Here is an 18,797-nt window from a genome sequence, read left to right on the forward strand (position 1 = left end):
TTTGCCGCCCAATTATTTGCTGAATTACAGTGTGTTTGATTTATTATCATAGGAGCTACGACATGATAATGTTTAACGGTGTGGCAAATAGATCCCTCGTCTGGTAGCTCGGCAACAAAAGAACAAAAATGGCGAACGACTTTATAGAGCCTTCACTTCCTAAGACGTAAGCAAAGAGGAGGAGTCATGCCGGGAATAACAGCGTCTCGACTATAATTAATTATTAATTCTTTTTCTTCTTCATCACCAAAATCTTTGGTCATTATCAATCATAAATAATTTTCATCACCGCATTTTTGCATATTTCATCTTCAGTCTTGTGCAGATTCTGAATCATTTTTAGACATTTATCGACATTTATCTTAGAGATAGTAACACTGTCTCTTTTTATGTTGTCAGTACCATATGACAAGACATAAGGAAAGAAATACATGTACCTATGCCATGAAAAGTAAATAAATGTTCTCTCTCTGCCTGTAACTGAGCCCAAGTCCGCTGAATTTATTAGCAGCAAACACTATCCTATAGGCCTGTCCTGGAAGTTATAATTATTATTTTTGTAAATCAATAAATTTTGCTGATATGTGGTCGTATTTGGTTTTATTAGTTCTGAGTCTCTTCACAATAATCCAGTTCGCAAATGAGCCTTGCATGACAGCAGAAGGAGTAAATGGCACATGCTATCATCATCTGGAATGCAAAAGCCTTGGAGGTGTCGCAAGTGGACCTTGTGCACGAGGATATGGCGTTTGCTGTTACTGTAAGTGCCTATGGTATATAATTAAATTTAATGATTAATATTACAGACAAAATCCATACTACATAACATTCTGCATAAAGTAATTGTTTAAATATTAATAGTGAAGATACTGAGATGCTATTAGCGTTTTAGGACCCAGAAATCTCATGATAGATGACATGTACAACAATTATCTTAAGTCGAAGCGAACAAAGAATCAAAAAATTGATCACAGTAATAACAATTGCATGTAAATATTTATTGGGACTATGACCTAGATAGTGAGTAGTTTTCATATAAAGATAGGTAGGTATGTAAAAAATGGTGAGAAAACACCTCTTCTTTTTTTTCTTCTTTCTATATTTTACGATGTTTACAGTTGAGAGGACATGTGGTGAAACAACACGACAGAATTGTAGCTATTTTGTGAACCCAGGATATCCTGCACCAATATCAGAAATGCTTGCCTGCATCTTGCAAATTGAGAAGACCAGTTCCGACATCTCACAGATTCGACTTGATTTCTTTATGTTTGAAGTAAGTTCCTATAGAATGTTTGCTTTTCTATTTCTTTTTCTTCTGCTCTTCAAGAATAAAAGCAATATGACCTATTACAGCACTCATCATTTTCTTATATATCGATACCATATTGTTTTGTAATAATTGTGTAACTACTTATGGAAATTTATATTCAGCCATTCCTTTCAGATGTTATATAATTAATTTCATTATCATACCATTAGCTTTTCTTTTCTTTCTTTCTTTGAAGTGATTCTTTTCCTCTGAATTCTTTTGTAACCTGCTTAACAATCTCATTGCTCTGCAATTATTGAATGTCATTTTCAATCTCCATTGTCCCAGTTTCATAATAAGTAGCCTACATTTTTACAATTTAATTGTATGTCAATAACTTTGTTTTATGCAACATATTTATACTCCATAGACCTAAACATTTATACTCCATATAGTTGGGTTATAAATATTTTACATAAAACAAAGCTATTGATAAATAATTCGATTGTAAAAGTACAGTAGCGCATAGATTCAAAGCATGAAAAGTGAAGCAAGATTAGGAAATAGCAATTTATAGTGAAAGAGAGTAAAGTTGGATTTCATCTGCTAGTGGAAAGTTTAGAGCCCGAGGTGAAGCCTGAAGTTGATAATTTCTACAAGCACATAAAATTTGTTTGCTCTCATGTGCTATACAATATTTTATCCATAACTGGTACAATATCTAAATTTAATTGTAAATTGTAGAGCTTAGGAAAATATTTGAGGCTAAGAGGGATGAAGTTACAGGAGAATGGAGAAAGTTACACAACACAGAACTGCACGCATTTTATTCTTCACCTGGCCAATTAGGAATATTAAATCCAGACGTTTGAGATGAGCAGGGCATGTAGCACACATGGGCGAATCCAGAAATGCATATAGAGTGTTAGTTGGGAGGCTGGAGGGAAAAAGACCTTTGGGGAGGCCGAGACATAGATGGGAGGATAATATTAAAATGCATTTAAGGTAGGTGGGATATTATTCTAGAGACTGGATTAATCTTGCTCAGGATAGGAACCAATGGCGGGCTTATGTGAAGGCAGCAATGAACCTTAAGCCATTAAGCGGCTTAAAAGCCATTTGTAAGTAAGTAAGGTCTTTTCTTTGTAATGTGTTGTTTGTGAAGAAGTTATAAATGAATGAATGTGTGGATTTTATTGTTGCTAATGCTTTGGTTATCATGGAGAGAGTGAATTAAATTCACTGCTGTGAGTTAAAAACTTTTAATTCACTGCTGTGAATAAAGCCATTCTTTAGTTAGGTAAGTACGAAATAAAGACCAGTTTCGATACCGATACCAGTCATGGATAAAATATATTATTACAGGTAGTTGCAGAAATTATTTATGAAGCTCTGCAAGAGTTTCATAGGGTAAAGTTAAAAATTGAAAAATTAAAATAAAATTGAGATTAAGAAAGACATTTTACTTGAAATATCAGAACAGCGATTAAGAGTGATAAGACAATGTCACGCAAATGTAGGAAAGTAAGATTATGAAACACTCAGAAATGAAAAAGAATTATAAATTCTTCAGTAACCTTGAACACTTATTAGACATAGAATTTCTGATTATTGTATTTTACCTTCTACACATAGTCTACCTTACTTTCATAGATTAGAGTTTGCACAGCAATTTTAATGACATTTCAGTTTGTTTACTTAATTGTTTTTATCTAAAAATGTTACTGTTGTATATTTTAAATTTAACAAATATTGATATTGCTAATCTGTTGTTTCTCTCTTCATTCGTGCCTTTCATTATGAGGCGGATTATGTACTGAAATTAAGAGCTATTATAAACACAATGGATAGCGAATTAAAAAATTAAATCTAATTTATTTAGTTTGCTCAGTAAAATTTCTCAGATGAACATTTCTGCTTATGTTTTATTAACTGTCAGTATTTCGAATGAAGAAAAAAAGTAGAATCGCCGAAGGTATAGATGGATGGGGTATAATGTGTTATGCAAAAACTTGTAATCCTGGAAAAAGATGCTCTAGAGAACTTTGGACTATCAAAATAAAACATTCTTAGTAAAAATTTTTCTTTTCAAATTATATTTGTAATATTTTGTATTTGTAAATTTTGTTTGTCTTTCTCAATCGAGAAAAACTTCAGCATTGAGGAAACTCCTAATAAACAAATACAGTACAATTTTGTTGTCGTCCAATAGTGATGAGAGTTGTTTGGTTTAGACATTTTTTTTTCTCGTGCTTTCCAGTATAATAAATAAAATGTATGTTGTAGCTGATTTTTATTTTCGTTTAGAATTGATCTAAGTTCGACTTGAGTCTTCCATGCATCCCATTCTGTATAGGTGTTGTGCTATTGTAATATCACAGTTCGACAACTGCTGATTTTCAAGACATATAAATGAAATATTTGTTTAGGATTGATCTTTTGTCCATATTTCCTTTCAACTTTCTATTCACTATTTATTTATATTTTAGTATAGATTTATTTAATTTATTTCTTGAATTCTTGTTATCAACTTTTCAACTATAGTTTCCTGTGCTGTTTGTAAATTAACAATACTTCCTTTTATGGAACACAAGTGTAATGATTCCTCAACTTTTCAACTATAGTTTCCTATGCTGTTTGTAAATTAACAATGCTTCCTTGTATGGAACACAAGTGTAATGATTCCTCAACTTTTCAACTATAGTTTCCTATGCTGTTTGTAAATTAACAATGCTTCCTTGTATGGAACACAAGTGTAATGATTCCTCAACTTTTCAACTATAGTTTCCTATGCTGTTTGTAAATTAACAATGCTTCCTTGTATGGAACACAAGTGTAATGATTCCTCAACTTTTCAACTATAGTTTCCTGTGTTGTTTGTAAATTAACAATGCTTCCTTTTATAGAGTACAAGTGTAATGATTCCTTTCTTAGTATGTAACTTATCTAGTACATGAACAAGGATCTAATGTCTATTGGACTAAGAAGCTTCATATGTATTGACTTCTGAATTGGAATTGTAATTGAAAGTAGCCCTTACTGCAGCATTTACAGAATGTTTTTGAGGGCTGCTTCTTTTGCTTGTCACTCTGTAAAGAATCATGTGTTAATTCCTAACCACTAAGTTTCTATGTATTTACATCAAACTCTTCGGAACTGACGGTCATTGTTAATTTTTTGACTAAGAAGCTTCATATGTATTGACTTCTGAATTGGAATTGTAATTGAAAGTAGCCCTTACTGCAGCATTTACAGAATGTTTTTGAGAGCTGCTTCTTTTGCTTGTCACTCTGTAAAGAATCATGTGTTAATTCCTAACCACTAAGTTTCTATGTATTTACATCAAACTCTTCGGAACTGAGGGTCATTGTTAATTTTTTTCTTTTAATGGAGCATCGTCTTGGTAATTCAGTCTTAATTTTCTACCATTCCCATCATCCTTTTGAGATTTTAAACTAGCTGCAGTGTCTTGAGAGAAAGGCCTACCAGTGCCGGTAACTTTAAACTGGAAACACTCTTGTTGTATAAAATTTCATAAGTTGTTTTTTTTTTCCATTTTTTAAACATCCCTTAGAAGAAAGAGATGTTATTTCATTTGAATATACATCAGTATGTAACATCCACCCCTTTATGTGTAATTATATGTTTAGGTTCGAAGAATTATTTGTTTATTTGAAGCATATACCGTAATAATTTATATTACTGTCTTGCATACTCTACAGCTGAGAGGACCAACAAATGGGACTTGTATTGATGACCAGTTCATAGTGACAGGACAGAACACCAACAGCATTGCTCCAATTATCTGTGGCATCAATACTGGACAACACAGTGAGTTAACAATATATTAATGTAATATAAACTACGAAAATGAAATAGTCGTTTTTCTTATAAGGACCATATTACTATAATAATTCAAATATGTATGTACACTTAGCAGCAAAAAGAATGGGCCGACTCTTGGTCGATAGAAATGCTAAGTTCTATCGCGCGGTTCACTCGTGTAAACGTAACCCACTGCAAGGCATTGCTGTGGTGTCTCTTCATTGAAAGTCATCCGTCTATAATGTAATAAACCTTACGAGCAGTGTGTGGCCCAGTGGAAAGAAGTCTGACATCCGTGCCAGAGGTTGTGAGTTCGCCTCCTGGTATGATAAAATTATTTTTTTTTATTTTAACTTTTACTTAATTTATTAGTTTAAATGTGAAATGGCATTTGTTAACAAACTTCGTTATGCCTGCCTTGTAAAAATATTATTGCCCATCACCTGTGGGCTATTAATAGGTGAGACCTGGTCTGTATAAACAAAAATACTTGTTTCACAACCTAAAAAAACGAACGCATATCAAACACAAATAAATAATTAAATTAACAAAAACAAACACTTTGTTAATATATTAACAAAACAAGGTTGTGGTGGGGGCTAGCATCTCGTCCACAAACCACCTGCGTCAACATCTGCCCTCATTCTGCGCGGCATGGAGTCCACAAGATTATGGAACAGGTCTAAATTCTTGGCCATCTTCTCCCTTACATCTAGAACTCTGTCCCACAATTCCTCAGGTGTCCGAACGGGTGGTTGTTCTGCCAAATTACAGCGTAGGATCCTTTTGACTGCAGCCCACAAATTTTGAATTGGATTCATATCTGGTGAATTTGGAGGCCAGTCGACTGGGTCGACATCACGCCTCCTCGTAAACCATCTTTGAATCCGGTTGGCAGTGTGTATCGGATGATTATCCTGCTGGAAGAAAAGTGTTCCTTCTGGATATCGTTTTTGGGCGGAAGGGATCATTACATTTGCCAAAATGTGTTCGTAGACTTCTGCCGTAAACAGACCATGGATGCGTTCCAGAAGTCCTGCCCCATCGTATGACATCCACCCCAAACACGCGACCCTCACGCGAAGCGTATCGGTGGTCATTCATACAATAAACTAGAGCAGTACTATCATTGCTATTGGAGACAATTACCTCGTCGGAGAAAATGACATTTCTCCAATCAAAGTTCTGTCGGAGAGTAGCATACACAGAATGTTACTGGAGACAATTACCTGGTCGGAGAAAATGACATTTCTCCAATCGAAGTACTGTTGGAGAGAAGCATATGCAGAATAACCTATGCGAACTAGGGCAATGAGTAATTGTTTCTGTGCCATCTTCAAGCATAATGAGACAGAACGTTATATAAACAGATAGCAGTATTGCTTGAAAGAGAGAGGGAGGTTTATTATTGTTAGAGTTTGGGCATATTCTAAGATATATCGCCACATAATTATAGCTTTGTGAGACACATATGATGGCAAATTTGTAATAAAAAAAAAAGAAGATTGGGGCAGATTCGAACCTTGAGCTACTACTACTAACTTTTTCAATATACCAATGCCGTAAGAACTTATGCTACTGCAACTGTTTATATCAGTTCTGCATAATACATGGTTTTCCTGTTCATATTCACTCCGGTCGATTTTGTATTTATCAATTTTATTATTATTTCTATCTTCAAGGGCCCTGATGTATCTAGAATCAACCCACCATTCGATTTTATTATATATTTAGCCTCTTGAACAAAATACAGCAAATTTAAATCGTTTAATATGTGTTAACTAGTGAACTATGACGTTGACGAGACGAGTATGCGCAATGTATGTCTCTGGAACTTGGAAATTGTCGGCCGGCCCATTCTTTTTGCCGCTAAGTGTACATAGGTTGGATAAAAAGTAATGGCAACATTGCTGTCACGTGACGATGGTGCGTTCGAGAGCTGCCAGCTGTGCGGACATGAACAAGGACTGTTAGATGAGTTAGTGCAGCCAGAGGCAACAGTACTCCATCAATCTACTGCAGTGTGTAGAACTTTCACTTTCATAGGGATAGTGCGAGCGCCCTAAGACCATCCTTACAAAACTAGAGCAACGTTCCTGGATCAAAATTGAAATGGCACGCGGTCATAGTGCACAAGAATGTTTTCAGGGACTGCGTGAAGCATGTGGCGATGCAGCGTTGCCATACCACACAGTTGCACGATGGGTTAAAGCGTTCCGGGAAGGCCTTGTTGCACTGGTACCAAAGGGAAGGTGACGACTTTCTTGGACGAATCGTCGCTATGGACGAAACCTGGACTCGCTCGTATGAATCAAACTTGAAATGCCAATCAAATGAATGGAAGCATCCCGGTTCTCCTCGTCCAAAGAAAGTGCACCCTACACAAAGTGCTGTGAAGGAGATGTTCATTGTCGCGTATGACATTGATGGGGTAATACTGCACCACGCTGTACCTCCAAGGCAGACGGAAAACGCGGACTACTGGAACATCCACCATATTCACCCGATATGATCCATGCGATTACGATCTTTTCACCAAAGTGAAAGAACCACTGCGAGGGATCCGGTACAATACAAAGATGAACTTATCCGTGCTTTAGGGCAGTCAATACGGAACATCAACAAAGATGGACGCGCTGATGGTTGTATGATGGCTTCCAAACATTTGGCAAAGGTAATAAATAAGGGGGACGACTATATAGAAGGTACGTAAATGTTGTACCTCTGTGAATAAAGCCATGTCAGAAATATCGAACTGTTGCCAATACTTTTTATCCAACCCAAGTATATATAAGAGAAAGTGGATTTATTTTATATCACTTCGTAAAAGTTTGAAAGCTAATCTATCAGTCCAGTTCTGGATAACTTATTGTGTAAAATTTGAACTCCATTAGGTATTTCTGAAAGTACCGGTAGTCTTTCTTTTCTTCTTTTAGTGTACATGGATGTGGACAGCACTTCTGGACCACTGCGGTTGAACATGTTGACAAATGGGAACAATTTGCCTCGCAGCTTCAGAATAAAAATAACACAGATAAAAAAGGGAAGTCCTCTTGAAGCCCCCAGGAACTGCTTGCAATACCACAGAGGGGTTAGAGGTACAATCGAGTCTTTCAACTACCAGTCAGTGGAGGCCAACAATCTGCCTGTCACACCAGGTTATATGGTATGGAGAGAAAATTATATTTCTTTTATTTAATTCTTTTAATTGGTACATTTAAACAACATACTCAGAAGTTTGAAGGTCAGGATACAGAATGTAAAAATGTTTCTATGGTCGTCTCAGGAATCTATAGAGTAGAAAACCGAAATAAGACCTCTACGCAAGTGGTAGGCTATGTGGGAGGACTAGGACCAATGACCTCTCTGGTGGGAGGCATTGGTTGAACGAAGCTACCAATCGCTTGCAGGAAGGGGATCATTTCTATCTGAACTTTCTGCTACGAACATCTTACCCCTTAGTGGCTTTGAGCTGATGCTGCCCGCAATACACTCCGGCACAGATAGACTCTACCCCCATATGCGCCAAGTCACTCTATAGATTTCTGGGATCATAGTACTAATATTACAAATAATGCAATTTCTGTGTTTTGTGTTTATTTCCAATTAATTCACTAGGGTGAGATAAATGAATCTATGGTAGGCCTACATATACATAATATGCCTTCTTTACATAACTATAGTGGTAATGGAAATATCCAAAGAAGAACAATATGCCATAATATTTGTAATCGTAACTAGCAGAGATCCATTAGCAAATAGTTTCTATGTATGGGAATCGTAGTCTAGGAAAGTTAGCTATGAAGGATTAGGGTCGAGGATTTTGGACAAGTTAAACCACTATGAAGGATGGTGATACATGATACCACAATTTTGAGCCAGGAAGCAAGCATGTTGGCATCTATTTTCATCACCCAGGAAGTTCAAAACGCAACTGAAAGCAAGAAAAATAATATACTCAGTCTTTTCAACCACCAGGAATCTCTTCTCATTGACTTCCTGGAACATGATTACACGATCAATGTTAGCAGATACGGTACCATCTCCTGTGAGGCAGTGAAGTTGAACAATGCGATCAGAAATAAGCGTTAAGATCACCTAAAAAACGATATAGTAATTCTTCACGACAATAATTAAGCATCGTAGATCACTTATGTTATGATGGACACATTAAAAAAATTGATGGTGGTGCTTAAACATCCTATGTGATTTCAACTCCTTTATTGTGTTAATTTTTAGGAATTTGCCTGGCTGACTAGTTTCGAAGTGTTGTTCTTCATTGTCCATCCTAATATCGTGCAAGTTTTATCTTTGATATCAGTATGCGATATTCTGTAATATAAAAAAAAATAGTGTATTGCATAAGTTATACAAGCTAAAGAAGCTAGGTACTGATATTGTGTAGGTCTGTAATACCATGTGCTAATACAAGTTTCAGGTATACGTAAAACAATTTTAAGTTTCCATGTCTTTAGTTGCAGCACGTTGTTTATATTTTTTGTAAACAAAAGTGACATTTTTTAACACACATGCAAAGAATAATGCCATTCTGATATCATGTTTTCCATTTATTTTCAGAATAATTTGAACTACGCCATTTGCATTCGCAAAGAACCTGGATATTGTTCAATTACGTATACAAACACAGGTCCAGATGGAATGGGCTATCCTTTCCAACTAACCAATGTTGATCAAGGTTTGAAATAATATTTTTTTCTTTCCTAAGAGTGATTTGATGTTGTGTTTAACATGTTCATAACTATGACATGCTATTAGAATTCATAGAAGAAGTATCTCATCAATGAGCTTAACTATGTTCTTACAAAACTTCGTAAGGTTATTTCAATTTATATCTCCTGCTAAATATGGAGTACTGTACAGCCAATACTGAAATATACAGGTACAAAATTGTTAACATTTCTATAACCAATTTCATATTAATTAATAAATTCAGACCCTGGAGTTAGTCTTTCTGTATGTCATAAATTCGCACACCTTATGCAAATAATATTCGTACTTACCAGAATACATAAATAAAATTAACAATTTAGTCAAACAGTACTAGTAAGCTATTCCATAGAATTGAACCAAATGAATGTCCAGACTTTGTAACTTCCTTTATTATTATAAAGTAATAATGTATTTGCAAAACTATTTACACCGTACTTTACTTTCTTTCATGTTTAGATAGCATCACTGAATAGTTCTAATATTAAAAATTATAAGGAAATTATTCCCAATATGGTACACATTAAATATTTAAATAATTATGAGCATCCCCGTGCGCGCGCGCACACACACACACAAACACACACACACAAACACACCACACACACACACACACATACACACACAAGCAAGATGCACGAACACACAGTGATTTAGTTGGAAAAAATGGAAGATGGCCCATAACAGGCTGAAACTAGTTAACCAGATACTGTAATATTTAACACACGAAAGATATATATACATATTCCAAAAGAAAAAAATATATATATTTATAGGAACTCACTTTATCACATTAGCAATTCCAAATGGACTCCTATGGATATCAAGTTTGGCATCCTCATGTTCCCAACATGCATGCATTTTTATTTCCTAAAACAGCGTTTTGATGCATTCCTGTCCAACTAAACCACTGTATATTACAAAAACATGATTATAAATTAGGCTATAAAAAAATATTCATTTTTAAAAAAGTAATTTCTACTGCTTAATTATTTGCAAAAATCATGTAATCATCAGCATAAGTGAAAATGAATTGCAAGAAACTGTATAAAGTAATATGAAATAATTCGTGATTTTAATATCAAAATGTCTGTAGACAACTTAAGAATAGTGGAATTTTAAAGATTCAATTTATCAAGCATTAAAAGCAAAATAAGCAAAGAGATTTATTCACAAGTAAATACATGTTTGGATTTTGGAAAGAAATGGAAAAATTGGTGATTTCAGTGTTTCGAAAATTAAGAAAGAGAGTTACTAAGAACACCACACTGAAGTTTCATATACAGTAGTGTTGACTTTGTTTCTTATTTATATGGCAGTGACAAACTATTAATTGCAACTAAAAAATTAGTAAACTCCTTTATGAACATTTTACTACTATATCTGAACAACAAAAGGCCTACAGTTAAAGTAAATTATTTTAGTTTTTAAATATACCGTACAATAATCTCTTTTACATGACACTAAATGGGCTTAAAGATAAGTTGATATTGAACATTTCTACATAATCAAAAACTATATTCGAAATCGTGTTTGAAATTAATGGCTATAGTTTTCCTTACCCCAGACATATTTTCAACTTTATGTTTGCTTCCCCATTGAATCCAAAATCATTTTTATTCAATGGTCATGGTTAATGTGTATTTAGCCACACTTCGACAAACACTAGAAGAATTTGAAACAAGAACTAAATTTTATTAAAAATATATTATGAACTAGGTAAGCAACAACTAGGTAAGTAACAACAGTAAGCAAATACTGTCTCGTACATTTCAGCATTTCATTCCAAATTTATTACCATCACCCAATTAGCACTCTGCTGTCGTTTTTTTTTTCAAAGTCGTGAAATGAAATAAAAAATTAACAGCTAAATAAAATAAAATAAAATAATTTTGGACAGGATAATTGAGGTCATTATTGCATACTTACTGGTAAAAAAAAAAGACTGTAGTTAGGAGTGCTGTAAGAGCTTAAGAAATGTTTGCATTACTTTAAATTCTCTTTTGATACAAATTTATCTCTTCTTTCATTGTGTGTAACATTCTAGATGGCCAGCCACTCTTCCCACCTGGACAAGCAGGGGCAGAAGTTTTCAACTGCCCCGACGACTACATTGTTATCAATGGAATTCGCTTATGTGGAGAAAGGTTGAATGACGCATCAGTACAGCTGGATTTCACAAGAAATTATCCAGTGACTGGCAAGTTAATTTTTGTGGACTTCGAGCTAGATCTTTTTCCATAAAATGATAATATCCTGGTGTCACAGCAACTGTGGCTACTTTCTGGTACCCAGTTCCCATGCTTGTCTATCTTCCCAATCTCTTTATCCAAAATTCCTATGGGCCATAGCCTCCATGATTCGTTGCTTTCTTCCTTCTTTTTTTACACTTCCTATATAAGAGATATCATCATCTTAATAATACAATAATATTAATCATAGATTCATTTGCTGTATGCTTAGGATAAAAATTCAGAAAACAATAAGCCTGCATTTTTGTCATCTGTTTTCTGTATTAAACGACAACCGACATAAAACATTTACAAAATAGTCTATTCTCCAAAATTATATGGGAAGCTTAACCTATGCACTTATATACCGTGCTATTTCAGAACATAATAGAAAAGTTAAAAAAAGTTAATAAATCAATAGAGAATGAAAAAGAGTAATACTGTACTTTAACACTTTTTCTTTGAAACTTATCATCATCATCATTATCATCATCATCATCATCATCGTCGTCATCATCATCATCATCATCAACCAATTTCTTGGTTTGCATATTAATAATACAATAAATTGGAAAAATCATATCAAAGAAATAACCCCCAAACTTAGCTCAGCATGCTTCGCAATTAGGTCGTTACAACAATTTCTAAACAGCAGTATCTTAAAGACAATATATTTTGCCTATTTTCATTCCATTATGTCCTACGGAATAATATTTTGGGGAAATTATGCAGATAGTAAAAATATATTCTTATTACAAAAAAGAGCCATTAGAATAATAGTTGGAGCAAAGGCTAGAGAATCATGTAGATTATTTTTAAAAAAATTAGAGTTTCTAACCTTAACAAATCAATACATATACTCTACAATAAATTTCCTCTTATGTAATAAAGAAAATTTTCCAACTAACTCAGCCATACATAGTATAAATACCCGCAGAAGGAATGATTTTCATACGCCATCATCAAATTGATCATGCTTTCAAAGGGGAGTACGTTACATGGCGATAAAAATGTTCAATAGTCTTCCTTAAGACATTAAGAATCATAGCCAAAACCCTGCATTATTTAAGGTAAACTAAAAAATTACTTAATATCTCACACTTTCTATTCTGTAGATGAATTCTTGACATTTCACAGTACTGTGTAAATATTATAATACTATTAAATGGTAAACATATTACATTGTATAAAATATTGTTATTAAGGTATTAATTCTGTACATATTTCGTATTTGCAGTTTATATGTATTGCATTTTATTGTTAAACGTAAGAATTGGACATGTTCTTTATTCTATGCTATAAAGCAAATGTAAGAATATTATGGAACGAATAAATCTATCTATCTATCTATCTATCTATCTATCTATCTATCTATCTATCTATCTATCTATCTATCTATCTATCTATCTATCTATCTATCTATCTATCTATCTATCTATCTATCTATCTATCTATCTATCTATCTATCTATCTATCTATCATCATCATCATCATCATCATCATCATCATCATCATCATCATCATCGTTGTCATCATGTGTCAAGAATCTGCTCATACATTTTTTCTCAGGATAAAGCCATTACCAGTACATTTTTTCTCCAGAAATTTCAGTCCATCCTTCAAATTTCTGATCATCGTTATAGTTTCTCTGATTTTTTTTATTTATTTCATACACACAAGCACGCAAGTGTATGTAATGTCTTTTATTTTAATTTTTTGTTTCTTTCTTTTTTATTCAGGATACTTCACACTTTCTAAACAACTTTTTTTTTAACTTAAAATGTATTTCCATATTTTGTTTTAACCATTTATCATGTCCTGGATTCATAAAGTAGAATCTTCATTAGGTACTCAGGCATTATAAATCTCATTTTGTTTAAATTGCTGGCTTTTCTTTTATTATTTGATTGTTATTAAATACTCTTAACACTAACCGCATCCCGATATTATTTTCTGGTTTTTCTTTACTTTTAAAATATTTTGTACATGATGTAATGTGTAGTTCAGTACTTGACACTGATGTAGTACTAATCAATATTAAGCTATACAGTCCCACTTTTATGTCAAGTAAAGTAGGCCATCTATATTTTCTATTTGAGCCAAAATATAGTGATTATATTGATATCAATGTAGGGCTCTGACTGTTGCATACAGCATTTTATTAGCCATTTTATTATGTTTGTACCTGTACATTACTTTTGAGTTTAATAATAATTATAGTACATGCTCTATTGTGATGATTGAAATTAATTTATAATTAAATACCAATACGAAATTATTTGTTCTTTCCACAAAAAAATGCGATTTTTACCGTAACAATGAACACATAGGCCCTATATTTTGAAATTTAGCCAGTAGCATGCAAGATTCTGCAACTGGTTTTAAACTTAATTTGACAATATGTCATATAATATGATATTATGACGTATGTATTTTAAACATAACGATAAAAATTTCTACTACATGTTTGTTTTCGAACTTCATTCCTTTATTCATTATTTTCAATTTTTTGTTTGGCTTTTATCATGTCTTAACTCGTAAAAGTTTGTAAGTTCAATTAATAAATGCTACACAAATATTTTTCTTTTTATCAAGCAACTCTACCATTTTAAGAATGACTAAAACCCAGGATAGTTACTTACATCTTGGACCAAAACTTTATAACAATTTTAATGGGAATATAAAGAGATAAGATATGAGTATTTTCAAATCAAGGCTCCATAAATGGTTAGTTTCAAATCCTTTTTATTCTATAGATAAATTTTTAATGCTAAAAGAAATAATTTGTTATATAAATTTTGCTTTCTATTTGTGCATGTTAACCTGACTTTATATAATTCTGTAGTGCTCGGGAAAAGTGACATAAGTCAGTTTCCACAAACCTTTTTTGATAATTTATTGACAACTTACGGAACATCTGTTCACTTGGAAAAAAAATACATAGATATTCCTCCCATTACAATAATTCATACAGAAAAAAATCAAATCGACATAAACCAGTGTAAGTTGTCAATAAATTATCAAAAAAGGTTTGTGGAAACTGACTTATGTCACTTTTCCCAAGCACTGCAGAATTATTGTACAGTGTTAATCTGTGTTACAAATTTGTGTGTTAGTTTTATATTTAATTTGATTTTATTTCCATATGTATTATAGTATATATTATGTACCTTACTTGTATATATTTTCATGTCATCTATTGCGTGTATTTGTGCTTAATGACATTAAATTAGCTACCTAAATAAAAATGAAGATTAAGATTTTGACGTTAATGTTAACATTTTTACACCTTCACTATTTCACAAAAATAATGTAATGGTTGCACAAAAATGTTATAAATAAGGACATTTTCACTGTTGCATGACACTCCTAACAATATTGTTTCGAATATATGCAACATTGAGAATTACTATCACATAAAGAGTTTGGTTGATTGAATGGTTGTTTATTTTCCATTATGGTCAGTAACAACATTTTTATATTCCTGTAGATTAGTTTGACAAAAATGAATTTAATTTACGTGCCATTAAACCTGTGACAGGGGACCCCAAGTTTACTCTCTTCCGGGAAAGCTATGATAAGTATTTATCACCATTAAATATTATTGTCTTCGTCTCAGTATGACTCTGTGAGTTATTTAATGGCAAATTAATGAGGTAACGATTCGATCAATGAGGCAAATTATGTCAATTATGAATGAAGTTGTTGTAGTTTAGTCAGCTGTTCGAAGACAGGTCTGAACTTCACAAGTGATACCAACGAGATACCACTTATAAGGCAACTAGGCCAGGAGATAATGAAGTTAGGGTGGCTAGTTCCTTTCCCCCTGAATGAAGTTGATGTTTCTTTAATTTTTCAGATACGTCTACTGGTCCTTATGTAATTCCTGTTCGAACAAATGGTAATACAAATGGCAGAGGCTTCAAAATAGACTACCAGCAGAACTCTTGTGCGTCCTGAAGAAATCAGCAGTACAGTATTAAACCTATTAGGCCTATGGCACAGAGTTATTGTTAATTTTATATTTATGTGTACATAATTTAATAATTTATTATAGTATAGTCTTCTACTTCCATTATAGCAATAAAGTCAAAAGTAACAAGAAATAAAATAACATTATAAAATATATGTTCCTGGTGTATATTCCAAAAAAGTGAAAATTGTTGGATGCATAATCTTGTGGAAATGAATAGGTATAGTAAAACTTAAGAGCGGTATTCATAGACTTCACGTTAGCCCACACTTTCATCGTACTAAATTAGCTATGACTATCGCCATGCTAGCTTTACAGTATTCATAATCGCTGAATGTTTAATGGCTAATTTAAACTGCAGATCACCTTTGAAAAATTTTACAAGATGCTGGGAATGATAGAGGCGCAGATTGGCAGTTGTCATGTACGATTCTGTTTATTAGGCTACTAGAGGTTAATGGCGGACCTAGACTACATTAAACTATTTGTTGTATTGTAATAAATTATGAGGTAGGTAATAATTATTGTTGTATGAAGAAGTAATAACTTGAAGACATAATTTCCGTACATTCTAAAAATCTGAAAAAATTATCAAAACATTCTTACTCTAAATTAGTGAGGTTTTATATAAATTCTTGAAATCAAATACAGTATTTATGGTAATTCAGTATCTTGGCCGGAATTTAGAAGATTAAGAAATAAAAGTGTGTATCACCATCTTGATCTTATATAAAATATGGTTTTAGCTTTCACAGTGTAGTAAAATACGTAAGTTAAGGTAATATATATAACAAACACAAGATATGAGTCACTAGTACATTATTAATACAAAAATAAAACAGCTAGAAACTTACATCAGCAATATAGAAAAAAATCTTCTTGCTCTGGCACAATCCAAACACCACTTACCAACGACACAACTACACAAATTGAAGGCTCTCTAAACTCCTCGTCTAATAAGTAGGTGGGCTTACATATGTCAGCACCCAACAGAGAGTTATTTCACATTTTTCACTTTTCCCTCCATTTCACTTTGCCCCCCTCTTCCCTACATTTCCTCCACTGACAAATAATTACAATAATGCTTCAGAAGAAATTACTTTGTATAAATAATATATGTAGTATGTTGACATGTTGTTATTTCATAATGTTCCTATCTGTGATTATTCAAGTTTTGATAATAAAATAATGCGTGAGTTTTATTGTAGAAATAAATGTATATAATTTTCATTTTTAATAAATATTTCATTTTCCAGTCATGTTTTTTTCTCACTAACGAAGACATTTATAATAAAATGCAATATGTATGTCATATATCTCTGATTAACAGGACAGGACACTTTTGACATTAGCCTATGTCAGGGAGTAGTCGACCCTGTCCTCTTGTGTGGCACAGGTCCCACTGGCCCTATTGGCAGAACCTTGCAAGGGCTCTGTAGAGTTATGTAGAGAGTAGATGGGAATGTCGCGCATGATTTTGAATGATGGATAGTTTATGGAAATAAATCAGTGGCATGCAGTGTAATTTTATATGAAGGAAGCAATAATACAAATTTTTATACAGGATGATTCAGGACCTCTGCAAAAAAAACTTTGGGGATCGATAGAGGATTATTTTTCGCAAAAACAACCCATGTTCTCTGATGCCTCGTTGAGGAGCTAAGTTACATCGAAACAAAGACAGGTTTTAGTGACATTAACAATAAATCGGCCTGTGTAGAATTTGATCAAAAGCAGCTAAGATTCGTATAGTCGGTTCCTCTTTGGTGTCAATTCGAATGGTGTATTCCTTCACATGTCCCAAAGAAAAAAAAGATGAAAGGCGTGAAGTCGGGTGATGACGCTGGCCACACAACAGGTCCGGCTCTCCCGATCCATTGCTTCCCGTAGATGTTGTTCAATGTGCTTGTACAACCAGGTTGAAGTGCGTTGGGTCATTATGTTGAGTCACATCATGTCCTCTCATATCGCTAAGGGTACATCCTCCATGAGCAGCGAAAGCGTGTTCCAAAGAGCGCTCCATTCAAACGGGGCAACAAAATGATAGGACACTTGTAACTTGTCCGCAAGAGTACTTGAAGAAATAAATGAATAATTCACTTCATAATTAACTATAAATGTCATTAAAACCTGTCTTTTTCCATGTCGCGTAGCTCCTACATGAGGCATCGGAGAACATGGGTTGTTTTACGAAAAATGATTCCCATTGCGAGATATATCGATTTCCAGAGTTTGTTGCTGAGATCCTGAATCACACTGTATGTAGAGTACAAAACTGACAGCAGTCAACTATTTGAAGACCAAGCAATTCTCCTCTCTTTAGCAGCAAAATCATCGAACGAAATAAACGAATTTATAGTGACCAATATAGGCGACTCAAGCTAAGAATATTAATAACGACTCTGCCTCGACCAGGACAGCGTTCGGAGAAAGAATTTTGCGACATTTTAAGATTAGAGAATTTATAGTTCTCACGATTAAAATGTTTCTTCTTTTTCACTTTATGAACATGGGAAGCAATGCTTCCCTTGCCTTCCATCAACGGCACGCCACTGATAAACTCGGGTAAGGGAGTTAAGTCATTTTTGGTGCAAGTGTAGTTTTGCTCCCAAGTTCAATTCTACAATTGGGTATGCAAAAAACAAAAGAATACTAGCATTTGATGTGTTTTATTTGTGTAAAAAATTATTTGCAATAAGGGTCTGATGTTTAATTTTCATTTAACTCAAAACTAATTTTTATTACTTATTTCCCTTTATCCAACACCATCGAATATTCATACAAGCAG

The 18,797-nt window shown here is 33.5% G+C and overlaps 1 protein-coding gene across 1 annotated transcript; it reads left to right on the plus strand.

Annotated features, from left to right (window-relative positions):
• The first annotated feature begins 582 nt into the window (after positions 1–582).
• On the plus strand, positions 583–15,996 carry LOC138702261 (uncharacterized). The gene is made up of 7 exons (XM_069829845.1): positions 583–760; positions 1,119–1,276; positions 4,975–5,083; positions 8,014–8,243; positions 9,656–9,773; positions 11,853–12,005; positions 15,896–15,996. The coding sequence occupies exons 1-7, from the start codon at positions 583–585 to the stop codon at positions 15,994–15,996; spliced, it is 1,047 nt and encodes a 348-aa protein (XP_069685946.1).
• The last annotated feature ends 2,801 nt before the right edge of the window (positions 15,997–18,797 follow it).

This window comes from Periplaneta americana, chromosome 6, assembly GCF_040183065.1.
Source record: "Periplaneta americana isolate PAMFEO1 chromosome 6, P.americana_PAMFEO1_priV1, whole genome shotgun sequence".
Taxonomy (NCBI): Eukaryota; Metazoa; Arthropoda; class Insecta; order Blattodea; family Blattidae; genus Periplaneta; species Periplaneta americana.

Excerpts from the sequence above, each read along its gene's own strand:
- LOC138702261 (XM_069829845.1), top strand. The coding sequence starts at position 583 with ATGTGGTCGTATTTGGTTTTATTAGTTCTGAGTCTCTTCACAATAATC. Across the intron at positions 9,774-11,852 it reads ACTAACCAATGTTGATCAAG|ATGGCCAGCCACTCTTCCCA; the intron begins GTTTGAAATAAT and ends GTAACATTCTAG. Across the intron at positions 12,006-15,895 it reads AAGAAATTATCCAGTGACTG|ATACGTCTACTGGTCCTTAT; the intron begins GCAAGTTAATTT and ends TTAATTTTTCAG.